Source organism: Ciconia boyciana, chromosome 4, assembly GCF_034638445.1.
Source record: "Ciconia boyciana chromosome 4, ASM3463844v1, whole genome shotgun sequence".
Taxonomy (NCBI): Eukaryota; Metazoa; Chordata; class Aves; order Ciconiiformes; family Ciconiidae; genus Ciconia; species Ciconia boyciana.
This window is the reverse complement of record NC_132937.1, coordinates 47,785,147-47,799,218: the sequence shown is the minus strand read 5'-3', so window position 1 is coordinate 47,799,218 and position 14,072 is coordinate 47,785,147. Positions and strand designations below refer to the sequence as shown.

Genomic DNA, 14,072 nt, shown 5'->3' with positions numbered 1-14,072 from the left:
AAAGGATCAAATTCTGTAGAAAGGAAACTTTTTACTAGCCTTTCTTTTAAAGTTTTTTTCTGTAAAGCACTATACAAAAGCAAACATGAAGTATGAGTCTGCTCCTACCTCTTCAATGACAAAGCCCACTTAAAGAAGTTGTTAGAAAATGCCAGTATGTCTTTGGACTTACCACATAATTATCTGAACTATTCTCATTGTAGCTTCATTCAGTGCATTGAAAAAATCCACCAGCACTTGTCCTTTCTCTCCCATTTTCCCAATAACCATTCCAAAAACAAGACAAAAGACGATCAACCCCAGCACATTGATGCCGTCGGAATACATGCCCACGATTTTGTATTCTTGGGTTTTGTTCTATAGATTAGATTCAAGAGAAAAAAGTTACTATCTGAAAACACTGAATTTACTTTAAAGAGTTCTAAAATGAAAACACATTTAGATCTTTCTTTGAAAAGACATGGAGCTCTTCTCCAGTCACTCTATTCCCTTTCCTGCAGTGCCAAGAAGGCAAGTTCAGGAATGAAGGTAGAACTAAATTGTCTTTGAAAGCTTTGTATTTTCAAGCTATGCAAAGATCTGACTAAAACCTAGCAAGTGATAAAGCACCCCTTAATTTATTTTGCCCTTTCTGTAGTCTTCTGACACAAAGTATGGCAAGGTCTAGGTATCCACACCCATGCCTTCAATATACTCAAGACTTACTCCCTACTGTGGAGAACAAAACACAGCTGATGTAGAATCCTTGTGGTTATTTCTGAGGAACTCAAGAGTTTGTGTCTAGATGTAAGATAAATAGTCCACTGCGTAAGAACTGGGACAATGGTGTCCAATTTTGCCTCAAGTTTAAAATCTATTGTTCAGCCAAAATCAGTGAAATTGCATATTTTATAGCAGAATTGGATGCACATAACATAAAATTCCTACTAACTAGGTAGGCATTCACACGTTCCTCTGTGTTTGTGCAGTATGAACATATGAAGGAAAGGGTGCAACTCTTCACTACGTCCTGCTTCAGGATTTAATTTGTGTCTTTTCATATAGCTCATGTTCCCATGCTCTCATAACTATGAGACGAAATTTGGAAGGAGTATAATAAAATGCATATTGATTTGGTACTGTTCATAGTTCTGCGCTCATATTCTATTGAATTCCTTTCTCCCTCTGCTCCAGTGTAATTCTAGGCTTTATAAACCATCAACACCCATAAGCTTTCCACACCTCTAAGAGGCTTGTTAAACCTCTTCTTCACTTCTGTCTCTTTACATTTTTTCTTGCAGAGTAACAAACTATTAATTAACAAATGCCTTCCATTGTTTTGTTTTCCATTAAAAAAAGTTATTATGATTTTCCATTCCTTTCTTTCTGCAGGCTTACAGTTATCTCCTTGCTGCTCAAACATCTTGTGCTGATATACACCTAGCCTTTCCACAGTGACTGTTTTCTTTAATTTCTCAGCAAATTGACAATTCACTAGCATATACACTTAATGGAGTATATGAATGGATTACTTTCTCACATAATCTTACCTTTGGACTGCTTAATTACCAGTGGAGTCCTCTGGTGTTCTTAAACCTACTTGAAGATCGTTATAATCACCTCTAGCATTTACTAAGTTTTGTGCCCTTGCTAAAATTTATCTATGTACCATTTCCTTCCTTTTCTCAATCACTAACCACATCAACTAAACCAAATTTAATCTATGTTCTTTCTCCCCACTTCATATATTATGAAGGAATACAACAATAAAGGTCACACCTCTGAAGCCTCTGCTGTCGTAGCAGTTGTAACAGGTTCTTCTGTAAATGTGGAGCTATTTTTATCCACGCCAGTTGTAGCTTCAACTTTTTCACGTTTGGTTTTATACTGGAAAAGTTTTTTAAAAAATAGAAGAGTTTATTTAGAAACATGAGGAAACTGAAGAATGGACAAAAGCATAGCCTTTGCCAGACAAAAATAAAGGAAAAATGAACCAATCTGACTTGAAGGTAGCAAACACAGACAAACATGTTATTTCCCAATTGATGTGAGCCATCACGGTTCTGTACTTCAGATGCTGTAGATCAAACAAGGGATTCACAGATAATATGCTATGAATTCTGCTCCCCAGGCTCTCGGGTGCCTTGTGGACCTGGTGCAGCCTTGTGAGGGATGAGATACAGCTCCTGACAATGGCAAGGGGATTTGTTGCTGGAACAAACAGTCTGGAGAGGATTGCTGACAGCCACCCCAGGAGAGGTCTGTAGAGCAGATGCACCTGATAGAACCAGCTGTCTGGTAATGCAGTTAGCATAACTAATGCCTTTATATAAGGCAAACAGCCATTCTATGTGACCAGGCTGGTCACTTATTAGTCCCCTTTCCCCACATTATCAGGCCCTGAAGGTCTTGTGCACCAGGTAGATGTACTGAACAGACTTCTTCTTCCCCTCCCTACGGGCCTCAAGATTCCTGGGCACCAGGCTGACTACTCCCCTATTACCGGCCTTGAAGATCCCAGGCACCCAGCCAGCCAGGTGCTGTTGATGACCCTGCCACAGAAGAGGGAAGCGTAACAGCACCCAGAGCACTATCCATAAAATCAAGCAGTTACAAGTCCTAAGGGGGAACTTGGACTGGAGCTGCTGCTGGGCAGTGAGACCCATGACCCACTGGTGGCCAGGGACGCCTCCACCGACATCTGCTTCCTCCGAGGACTGAGGGAGTGACTCATCTTCTTTTATATGTTTTTTCAGTCTAGATTATGATTGTTATGTTGATAAAGCAAACCAAGTATTAAGATTTGACCCAATCTGCAGAAGGTCCAGGTGATTAGAAACCATAAGCTAAGTGGTGCTATTATAAAATTGTACTACACTGGTTCTGTTTATAGAAATCCTGTGCTATTCTGATTATAAATTCTGTGCTATACTAATCATAATATCCTGTTAAGAAAATAAAGGTTTAATTGCAACTACAATTTAGTGCTGTCATCATTCTGCCAAGGATCCCTAAAAGAACCTGTCTGTCCCCTTAGTGTCAGGTGACAGTATCTAACATATGAGAAAAACTACATGAAGAAGTTTTATAAACTGGAAATACATTCGGTGCTGTGCACGGCGGAACAGTTAACATCATTTCCTGGGAAAGGTTAACTACCTCACATACAAACCTCAGATAAACTGGTAGGCAGCTGCTGGGGAAGACAAAAACGGGAAGCGGAGAGCATCACAAAACCCAGTTGATATATTTACAGGTAAAGATGACTGAATCTGAAGTAAATCTGATATATAGACAGCAGTTTCCTCTTTCACCTTGCAAATTTCACTTTTTCTGAAAGATGTCTCAAATAGACTCTACCAATTGGCTGCCTTTTCCTTAAGATGGATCATCAGGTCTGGCAATGGACATTACATGTGGGGTGAGGGCTAAGTTATGCAGATTTCATCAGACACTGAGGCTTTTTAAGAACAAGGAAATAGATCCTCATGACATGGTTCTTCTAACTCTGCCTGTCCCAAAAGGGAAAATCTTGTCTTATACACTTTCTGCACCCAGCTCCGAAGCAGTGTCTTTTTACAAGGGATGATCAAGGACTTAATAGCTGATAACAGTGTTTATCATAATGGAAATGAAACCAAGATGCTTTAAAAAAAAGTCTTTTTATGGGAGATTAAGATATTCCTGGACTTCTCAGAAATTATTCTTACCTGACATAGTTTTTGGGGACATAAAAGAAGAGTAATTTTAGTTTGCAATGAAAACTACAGTAGCAAAGAGGAACGTTCAAACTTACCTGTTGAAAACAGGCCTGGACAAGGTTTTCTGGGAACATATTCCTGTTAAAAAAGTAGACGCATTTCAACATCACAGCATACTAAGAACAAGTATATAAACAAAATCTGCTGCTTGAAAAACAGATCAGGTTGTATTCCTTTATCCAGAAAGCAGTGTATTTAGCACCACTGGATATAAAGACATAAGAAATTAAGGGTTCAGGACTCCCAACGAGAGGAGGACTGTCTTCCTACTGTTTAATTTTTGGGCTTATTTTTCAGTATTTGACATTTCTGTTTGTAAGCTACTAAACCCAGTGGTTTTTTTCCCTGCTGCATCATCTTCATCATTTGCATGAGGAATTTTCCCTGCTGCATCATCTCCATCATTTGCATGAGGAATACAGGAGACACCACTTTTATAGGATTTGTCAAATACAGGCAGAAAAAAAAATAACTCTTATAAATGCTGTGCTGGAAGAATCAGTTATTTGGTGTGATCTACTGTAGTTTTGAATTCAGAAACTAATCTTGGCTGATGGAAGATTCCCATGTGGTATTCCAGGGTCCAGAACCATTTTTGCACACTGAAAAATTAGGAAATTAGATCAGAAGCAGTGCAATCCAGTTGTGTGCCTCCTTTCCAACCACCAATTTCAGATTTAAATGATTGCAGAAAAAAGCATTAATTAGGTATTTATTGAAAACCCAGTCCAGTGCAGAATAAAACAGTTTATATATTGAAGCAGCAGTCTTTATCTCCCTTCCAGATCTTTCACAAACTCCTGCCTTTATTTTTCAAGATTTTAAAGCAAAATTTCTTCAAAGGCAAGAGTAGTTTGTACAAGTCTGGGATTTTCCTTAATCTTTACCCGACTGTCTGGATTTGAATCTTAAATCTGATTAATACAAATATGTAGGAAAAGTAACTATAATTCCTTTAAAAGAGAATTTCAGATCTCAAACTCCTAATTTAGTCTTACATTTATTTACCAGAGGTTGAGCTATAAACTGTAGCAAAACCCCAAACTACTCTGAATTACAATTCACACCGCTTCTTACTATAGAAGACTTTTTTGTGCATGGAGCTACATCAGCCCTGTGAATATGTGTGGAAATGTTCATGTGGAAGTTACTGGTAGCAGACTGCATGAGGCTTTAGAATGCAGCTCATTGCACAGCTCCCCTCATTGATTCCTGGGCAAGTGACCATGGCAAATATGAGCCATCCAAGACGCTGCCATTCTGGTCATGTACAGGCAGGAGGGGACAGAGGCTGGGAAGAGCTGTGGATTGTTGATATGGGGCTGTGGGGTTGAGGACTGTAAATCTTGCATACAAACCTCAGAGAAATTGAGTTATTCTCAGAGAGGTCAACTTTGATCTGTGCTGGGCCAGAGATGCCCCAGATGACAGCAGGCATTTGCTATTAAATAGGATGGTGACTTTTTCAAGGCAGATATATACATATATGTATATATGCGCGCATATATATTTTACAAATGTCAAAGAACTGTGTACCTGGAGTTGCATCTGCAAATGCCAGTCACATTTCCTGAAATAAAAAATGCTGAGAAAGCCAATTTTAGATATGTGGCAGCTGATTCTTACATGATAGATTAAGTAAAAATTCTACAAAAATAAAATTGTGGGCAGGAATAGTGATACAGAACAGAGACTAATTGCAGCTGGAGAAAAAAAATAATCCACAGGAACATTTTTGAGGGAATTACTTAGCCACTATTGGAAATGCAGCCCTTTTTTGTGAATTTTTGCTAATTCTTTAAACCTTCCTCAGAAAACCTGCTCAAGTCTTCTGCAGACTTTTCTAAGGGTTTCCTTCTTCTAATCACTTTAAGTATCTATCATTTTCCAGGATGCTGATGGTGAAAGACTCATTATAAGGTTGCCTTAGATACTGGTGATGTAGCAAACTTGCTGACTGTGCAAGCCTAAGAAACCTTTGCGTCCTGCGTCTGTTACTCTGCATCCTGCCTTGAGGAGGGGAAACAACACTGCAATTTCAGGTGGTTGTCTATGCTGGAGGACACAGAAGCTGCCAGTCAGTAACTTGCCAACCATTCAATCCTTTCTGGATATTTTCTTCATACTAGGTAAATCTTCCATATCAATTTCTGCAAAGGAGGGACTTTTTGTTGTTGTTGGTTTATTAACCAAAGTCTATGACGTAAAAACCTTTTTTTAACAAACTGCTTTAAATATACTCTAAAATGTCTAACCTGTTGAATACAAGTTATTCTCTTCTTATTCAACCAAACAACGTTAGAAAGAATTTTTATTGTATTACACATCACAACTTCATTTGTATTTGTCTGGACTTCTGCAACAAGGGTATGGAAACTAAAAAAGAAAACATCACCTGATCAGATCCAGCATGGCATCAACAGTACTGACTTCTGGGGTACTGCCCACTCTGTCAATTTCATTTGCTGTTTGGGGCACGCCGGGTTTAATGGTCACAACTAAGACAATCCCTGCAGAAGGAGAACCAGAAGAAGAGATCACAGTGCAAGCAGAGGTATTGGTGCATCCTGCCTCAGTGTATCCCATGTAGCTAAATTCTTTGTGAGCTAAACTCACCGAATGCTTTCCCTGGGTGCTCATGCAGTGCTGTTCAGAAAAGAGAAGTCTACAGGTGGTGTCCTTAAATGTGTGGGTTCCCCTAACACAGGAGCTACTTGCGACTTCGCCAGTGGACTTGGGCATTCTAGCTTTGTTTTTGCATGTATGGTACTAAATCACTACTGCTCACTAACAGGGTAAATTACTTCAGCTGAGCTTAAGCTGAAGTGTTCTGCAGCTTTTGCACGGAGATATTCTGAATTGCTATTTACCTTTTCCCTTATGCAGCTCTTCTTGTTTCTAGCTTTCAGATATGAATAAAAATGTGTTGTCCTGTGACCTCAAAGTACAACAGGATGTTTCGGTAAAGTTAGTTAGCAATAAAGTTACATAAGAGAAGGGCTTCAGAAACAGACTGAAATAAAAAATTATGGGCAAGAAATACCAGGTTTGGCCTGTGGATACTGAAATCAATGACAAATTTTCCATTTACTTTAGTGGCTTCATTTTAGGCATTTTTTCTGTTGTGTGAAATGCTAGTCCTTTCCAAATGTACGTTATTTTTCTTTTTTTTATCCTCCCCCAAATCCAAACAAACCTAAAGCAAATGAAACTACTAAATCTCACTGTAGGGAGAAAGAGGCATTTGGATGACCCTTCAACCAGCAAGGAACAAGGCTTTCTAATGACAGCTGTGAATAAAAGCAGAACTGAATTTGTGTAACTCTGCACAATGAAACAAGTAATATCATAGTATCACAGAATAGCAGGGACGTCTGGAGATTGTCTGGTTTAACCCTGCTGTCAGGGTAGGGCCAATTTCAAAGTTAGATACATATTAATGGTAGTCTTTATTAATTTTCCTCACTATGTATTCACAGAAAATTCACAGACAGATGAGATGATAGCCTAAACACAGTAACCGCAGTGATATATTATTCTCAATGATGCAACCTCTAGAAATTAATCTGGCCTTATATCTCTGTATGTGATTATTTTTCTATTGTTAAATACTGCTGGCCACTTTACCAGTAGGCCACGTACAAAGTACATTTTGTCCTTCAAATAAATAAGTTTCTTTTTACGGGGTGATATCTAGGCATAGTATTCACTCAGGCTTAACAAAAGACAAATATAAACCACAAACTACATGACAGCTGACAGAGGAGGGTTTAATTTTATTTCTTATTTAAGAAGGCAGGCTGAAGATGTTTGTTTAAGCAAATATGGAAGATTTCAAGGCTCCTTGTAGGGAACAAACTTCCTGCAAGAGGACATGTGGACTTCAGAGAGGTAGGAGTGGAGCCTGGCAGTGATAAAGGGCACAAAAACCTTTTAGGAAGGAAATGAGATGACAAGGAAAGCAGTATTTTCTGTCATTCTTTCAGGTGAGACGCATTATACATTCCTGCACCTGAGAATCAGCGACAATCTCACATTTTGCTATTGAGGAAATTCACTTTGTAGTTAAGGCTGGCCTTTGATGTTCATTCAGAGTTCCCACTGCTGGTCACGGTTTACCTAAGCAGACAGCTCCTAATCTTCCCTGAGCTGAAAGGTATGGTGAAATTGCCTGTGGCTTCATATCAGATATGAATACTGCCCAGCTGTGAACAGCGGGACTAACTTCTCCCTGTATCTGGCTACAAGCACGTCAAGATGTTTGGTATGATTCCTGTCTCTTCTCCCCATCCTATCTTGGGAAATTAGTAATGTCACAGTGCTATAGACTCATAATTGGGCGATGCTGAGAATTTTAAAAGTTACGGTATCACAGAGTACCTAGTATTACAGCAATGACTGTAGTGCAGAAATAATATATGACTGCTCGCAAACCAATCTTCCCAGAAACGCTGGAATCTAAAGCAGCAACACCTGCAAAAAGAACCAGAAAAACAAAACACTAAAAAACAGTCTTAGAAGAAACTTGTTATTTTGGTAGACAATTATTTATTGTCTCTTATTTCTATGCAGGAATTTTTTCCTTATTCAAGATATTTCTAAATACCTAACTGTCAGTTGCACTACTGAAAAATGTCTGTAGCAAACCAACATACTTGCTTCTGCTTCTTTGCAAAAATCCAGTTTCCCTGGATTTTTCTAGGAAAAAGATAATTGAGCTTTTCTGATTCTCTGACGTTGGTGATAAATTAGACTTCTTTGATTTATGAAAGTATGTTACAATTTATTTCCATATTCACTTAAATAGTAGCTTCACTTTCTTCAGATCTGTAACATTTTGGCTTTAAAACTAAAAGCCATGGGAAGGGAGCTGCTCAGGGTTGTTACCCCAGGTTGCTCAAAGGCACATACAGACAAGTAAGGCTCATTCCTGGCGGGCTCGCCATTATTAACAGATTTACTTCTTTTTTTTGACTAAAGCTTTCCTGAATTCTAGGCTGTTCCCAGTCCTCTGCCTGTATCTGTCATTGCCAGAAATTGAGGGCAATTTTTGTTAATGGAGGTGGGGAAAGTGCTAAGGCAGGTGTTATACTCAGGTCAACTTAACTTGTGGCAACAATATTATATCAAACTGCTCATGAGTATTTTTTAATTGTTTAAAAGATTTACAGTTATATCTGTACTCATACAATTCAGTAACCAGGGTAAAATGAGCATTGCAACTGTAAAACTTGACTGTCCATAACCACACTAGTTAATAATTCACTGCTATCTCATTGCTATACTTTTGCCATCCATTTATATTTTTATGTTTATTGAGTCACATTATCAAAGACTGGCCAGATTCCCTTGTACAGGAAAGCAAAAATACTATGAAGATATTTAACCTCAGAGAAACATGATTTTGTAGGAAAAAAAAAAGTTTCAAAAACTAAGGAAGAAAAATCAAAAGATCTTTGGGACACAAATGTAACTTATTGATCTTTGAGCTCAAAAGGGAACTTAGCAAGCATACTTTAACTATGTGTTGATGTCTCTTTCAGAAGGTATATTAACAGCAGTAACAACTTGTGCCTAGAGCACTCAAATAATGCCTTACTTGTTCTGTTAATTGTTATTCAAAATGCAAACAGTACTGGGAGGAGAGAATGAAGGTTATTTTACTTCATCATCTGTTTGATTATTTTGGGGTCTTCCATGGGATAGCATATAATCAGACTGACTACAGAAGAACTACATATACCTGCAGAAATCATCCTGTAAAGACTATCTCACTTATACAGCAAATAAGGACAATAATAAAAGAACTATTCATATGGCAAGGGAATACAGACCAGTGCAGAGAAGAAAGCAATGCCACAGCTATTACAGGAGGCTGTCAGCACTAAGGATATTGTTTGAGGCACAAACAACAGAATGGCCACAGAATCTTGGCCATAATTTTTATTTCTCAGCTTGGGAACTGGGAAAAACCAGGTAGAAAGGAGGACTTTTGCATTGCTGTGGCTCAGCTGTGGAAATTACGGCAGTACGAACTTTTGAGAATGGATAGTAATAAATAATGGGTTCTGTGGACAATAGAAAAGCTGGTTTCAAAGGCTGTCAATGTTGAAACTTTTGCACCTCATATATCAACTTAGATGACTTTACATCATATTTTTAAAAGAGAGCAAACTGCTATTGCCAAAGTTCTGTAACTTTTAATGAAAAGTTCATAAAAATTAGAAATAATGGAATTTTATTCTAAAACTTGTTGTATCGACTGTCAATAGCAGTTAGACAGACAGTGCAGTTAAGGTAATAATTTTTTCATGGGATGGAGTCTTCACAAAGCTTGCCTTAAGATTTTTTTGCTTGACAGTCTTGCTGACTCAGCCAAGAGCCTAATAATCATGCAAGGTTATTTCCCTGGAGTACTCAGTTATAAAGATTCTACAGTTAGTATGACACAAAGTTCCTGGGACAGCCATTCTGCTGGCTCCAAATGCAAACTGTTATGCATACTGGAGTTACAGGGGTATAATTAAGGGCAAACTTTGCCCCTGCATTTTTAGACTGGATAATGACTCTGTTAGCGCATGAGCCGTGCTAGAATCCAGCTTGTGTGTCCACTGTCATGTCGGTGCTGCTTTGCTAGTAGCTATAAAAACATGCAAATCAGTCAGGCAGACATGACTGAATAAGTATGAGTATGCGCTGAGGATGACAGGTGTGGGGTTTTGTTTTTTTTTTTTTTAAACTGCTGTACTCTGAAACAAAACTGCATTCAGGGATTATGCTTCCATTTAGAGAATGAAGTAGCATTCACTACAAGTGCCACAGACACAGGTTTGCACTGGGTGCTTTATGCTGCTAAGCTGCTTTTTTCATGTTAGCTTGTTACACATAGGAAAACACAATATATACAAATAGATTTCCCTCTAGATATATCCTACTGTCATTAGTAAGCAATTGATAATATATTATAATTGATAGCTACTGGCCACCTTCTCAAGCCAACTGAAAATTAAATTTCCTTTTAAATAACATCATGGCGTTACAATTTCTTTGGACATAACTGAAAGAGTTAATGGAAGATGTATTAAACAAAGCATACAACTAACACTGATTTCAGTTCATAAGAAAACTTATTTCTCAAACTAAGATGGCACACATGCTACTCAAAATGGAAAGCCTGCAGTGTTGTAAATAAAGACAAGATTACAAAACCAGTGTAATTAAACTTGGGTATCTACTGTGGATTATCACTAAACTTTTATAGCTATTTTATTTGCCCTCTCTCAGCCTATCCCCAAATTTCAAATTGTTTAAACAGGTCTGAGCAGATAAACTGTAAATGTAGTCTACTGTACAGAATTTAAACAGGCATGATGGATTCTCCTCCATCCCTGGGCATTTCAAAACTGCAGTATTGCAGATTAGTTCCTTAAATTTCCCTACAAGAGATGTTCTAATTCAGCTACAGCCACTGAAGCATGAAATGCAATTCTGTGGCTGTAATACACAAGACTTAAGGGAGGTGATCACAAAAGACACCAACTGGTGTTAAAATCTGTTAATCTACCTACCTCTCTGCCCATATTATTTTAGCAGAACAGAGTTAAGGTTTTAATATGTGAAGCCAAATTTGGGAATCAATTGCCTAGTCTGCAATTCAGCTTTCATGTTTTCTATGTTACAGTCTCCAGCTTGAAGCTCTTTGTACTGTTTTTCTCTTTTTGCTCAATTTTCTCTAATTTGCAACACATACACTTGTAAAAGAATAAAAAGGAGACGGTCGGTGAAATCAAACCTCTCACATCTTCTCTTTCTTGTCCCAGGACCTCAAAACCCTACCAAAACGAAATGCTGTACTGTATATGCACCTTCTTTTTTTTGAGGAAAGGATGGGAGGATAAATAATAAGACTGATGTTAATAATTTTGTTTGACAAAATATTAGAAGGCATCAAAGCACAACGGGGATGAGGATGGTACAGGACCCTCAAGAGAACAGAAGAGGCACATACTTTTGGGTAAGATACACAGACATCCCATTTTAAATGCTGGGGAAAAAAGGAAAACTAATCCAGCTGTTCCTCACATTGCAACAACTTTTTAAAAATTCTGTATATGGTCTTTTTTTACTTGAATCTTTTGGTTGGTATTGCCAGGAAGCCTACCAATTTAATTTTCTTTTATTTTTATAGCTGTTATTTTTTCTCTATTACTAGAGGATTCACAGGACTTTCCTCTTTAAAAAATAACCAGAAAGGAGGACAATATTGTCAAACTTGCAAAACATCAGAAGTAGAAAAATGGAATTATTACAACTGACCAGTTTAATCCTGTGTTGTGTTCAACTACTGATTTTTGCATGTGGAATACGTTGTGTTGACAAAGTTAGAGAAAGACAAATAGCTTCTCTGACTCTGACTTTAGAACCTGTGTCTACCTGGTTAAGTGCATCAAACCAAGAGTCCTGTTAAGACTGGATGATAGCACCATCAGTCATCTGCAACTTTTGAAGTCCCTCTGAAATTTCTCTCATAATCTTGTTTTGTTGTACATATTTAGAGCTGCTTTGCTGAAATGTTACTGTATAAAGCTACTTTACCTAAGGGAATAGTCTGATTTAATCAAAACTGAGCCTAAATATGAAACATGGTGTTCCAGAAATTTTTACCAGTAGCCACTGATGGAAGCATGAATCATTCTTTCAGTTTATCACAGACTTAAAAAAATGACACTTTAGTATAACACAAGGTTGCAATATCATGAAAGACCAATATTTACTTGTCTATTTTCTCTCTGACAAGAGTGATTTTTTTTCCATTTTGGTGTCACAGGGGAACAGAGAATGTTCCTAAACAAAGCTATAATTTTGAAAGTGCTGGAAAAGTTATAATGAAGTCTTGAAAATCATTGAAATACATGTTTCAATTTCCTCATGCTGTTGAATCTTCATGCAAATCCAGGAAATTGATTTTCTAAACTTTTTCTGAGAAACACTTATCTTTCTTTGCCTTGCTGCTTAGCTTAGAAAGGTTGTTTTGGAATATTCTGAACACAAACTGGTCCTCAGGTTTTCTTTCTTTGTCCTCTCTTCTGCCACTAATGACAACTCCACTCCCATTAAATACAGGAGTGTCTTTGCTCAATTGCCAACAGAGTCAACCTTTTTTCACTGCTTACAGGTTGGTCTACAGATTTGTTACAGTTTCCTAGTAAATGTAATAAGATTCTCCATGATTTCTGTACTTCTCTTTTAGTTTTCAAAAACAGTTACTTAGATCTGTGGGAATACAAATAATGCATAATGTTTCAGGTAAAAGAAACCAAGTAGCTAATCAAAAAAACTCTGCAGGTATTGCAGTCAGATAAACCATTCAGAGAAATTCATAGTCCCAAACCACACCTGCCCGCCACTCCCAAATGGCCCCTGAAATTTGAAATACCCACAGGTTTTTGATGAATAAAAATCCAGCTGAGGTCTTTCAAACCCTGCACTAGTGTGCCAGTGAAACTGCTGTGGAGCAGTGTAATTATAGATGTCTGCATCCAGTAAAGTACTGTAGACTTTGTAACAAATCCAAGAGCAACATGCTTCACATTCACCATGCCTGAGGCATTTATTCAGAAAATAGGGAATTCCTACTCTCTTCCTCTCCTGACACAGGAGCAGTGGAAACTGCCACCAACTAGCGACATTGCAATTTAGCAATTTCAAACTAGCTGTAAGGAAATATCTTTCATCACCTGTGTAACTAGACTGCAGACTGTGTTGCCTTTCAGTGTTGCTGAGGCCAAAAGCCAAGTAGGAGACAGAGGTATTGAACCTGCACAGAGGTTGTAGAAGTCCCCAGAATCACAGCAGTTAATATAACATGAAAGACAAAGAAACCAGTTGTTTCAGTTTATAGCAATATCAAGCTACTAGATTAGACTGAAACTTCTGTGCTGTGAAATTATTCTGTATCTGGATATTATAAAGCTTTTTTATCTTTCTCTGAAGCTGGCCATTAACACAGACTTAAGAGCTGATGGCAGTTCCTAAGGAGAAACCTATAAAGTCAGGTAAAAAAATCAAGTATTCATTAATATTAATCTTTTCATTTTATTTAATGGAGTGCAGGACAGGGAACCACTTACAGTGCATTAATAAAACCTTCAAAGATGTTGAAAGGTTACCACCCCATTAGCTCCTCCTTCTATTTTGTTCCTGCCTGTTGGAATGACCTATGCTTCCCACATAAAATAGAAATTTTATGCTGGTATCAACATTTGGGAACCTCATAATAAAATCCATTATAGAACTACATTTTTATACAGCATGGAGTGGATAGCCAAGTGA

The 14,072-nt window shown here is 37.8% G+C and overlaps 1 protein-coding gene across 2 annotated transcripts in view; it reads right to left on the bottom strand.

Moving 5' to 3' along the window:
* The window catches only part of SLC1A1 (solute carrier family 1 member 1), a 59,560-nt gene that overhangs the window by 14,037 nt on the left and 31,451 nt on the right, over nucleotides 1-14,072 (bottom strand). For both annotated transcript variants that reach the window (XM_072858884.1, XM_072858883.1), the window contains exons 3-7: nucleotides 8,121-8,213; nucleotides 6,136-6,250; nucleotides 3,776-3,818; nucleotides 1,759-1,866; nucleotides 173-357 (exon numbers count right to left, since the gene is read on the bottom strand). In XM_072858884.1, coding sequence (XP_072714985.1) covers nucleotides 173-357; nucleotides 1,759-1,866; nucleotides 3,776-3,818; nucleotides 6,136-6,250; nucleotides 8,121-8,213 — 544 coding nt within the window. The remainder of the gene's footprint in view (nucleotides 1-172; nucleotides 358-1,758; nucleotides 1,867-3,775; nucleotides 3,819-6,135; nucleotides 6,251-8,120; nucleotides 8,214-14,072) is intronic.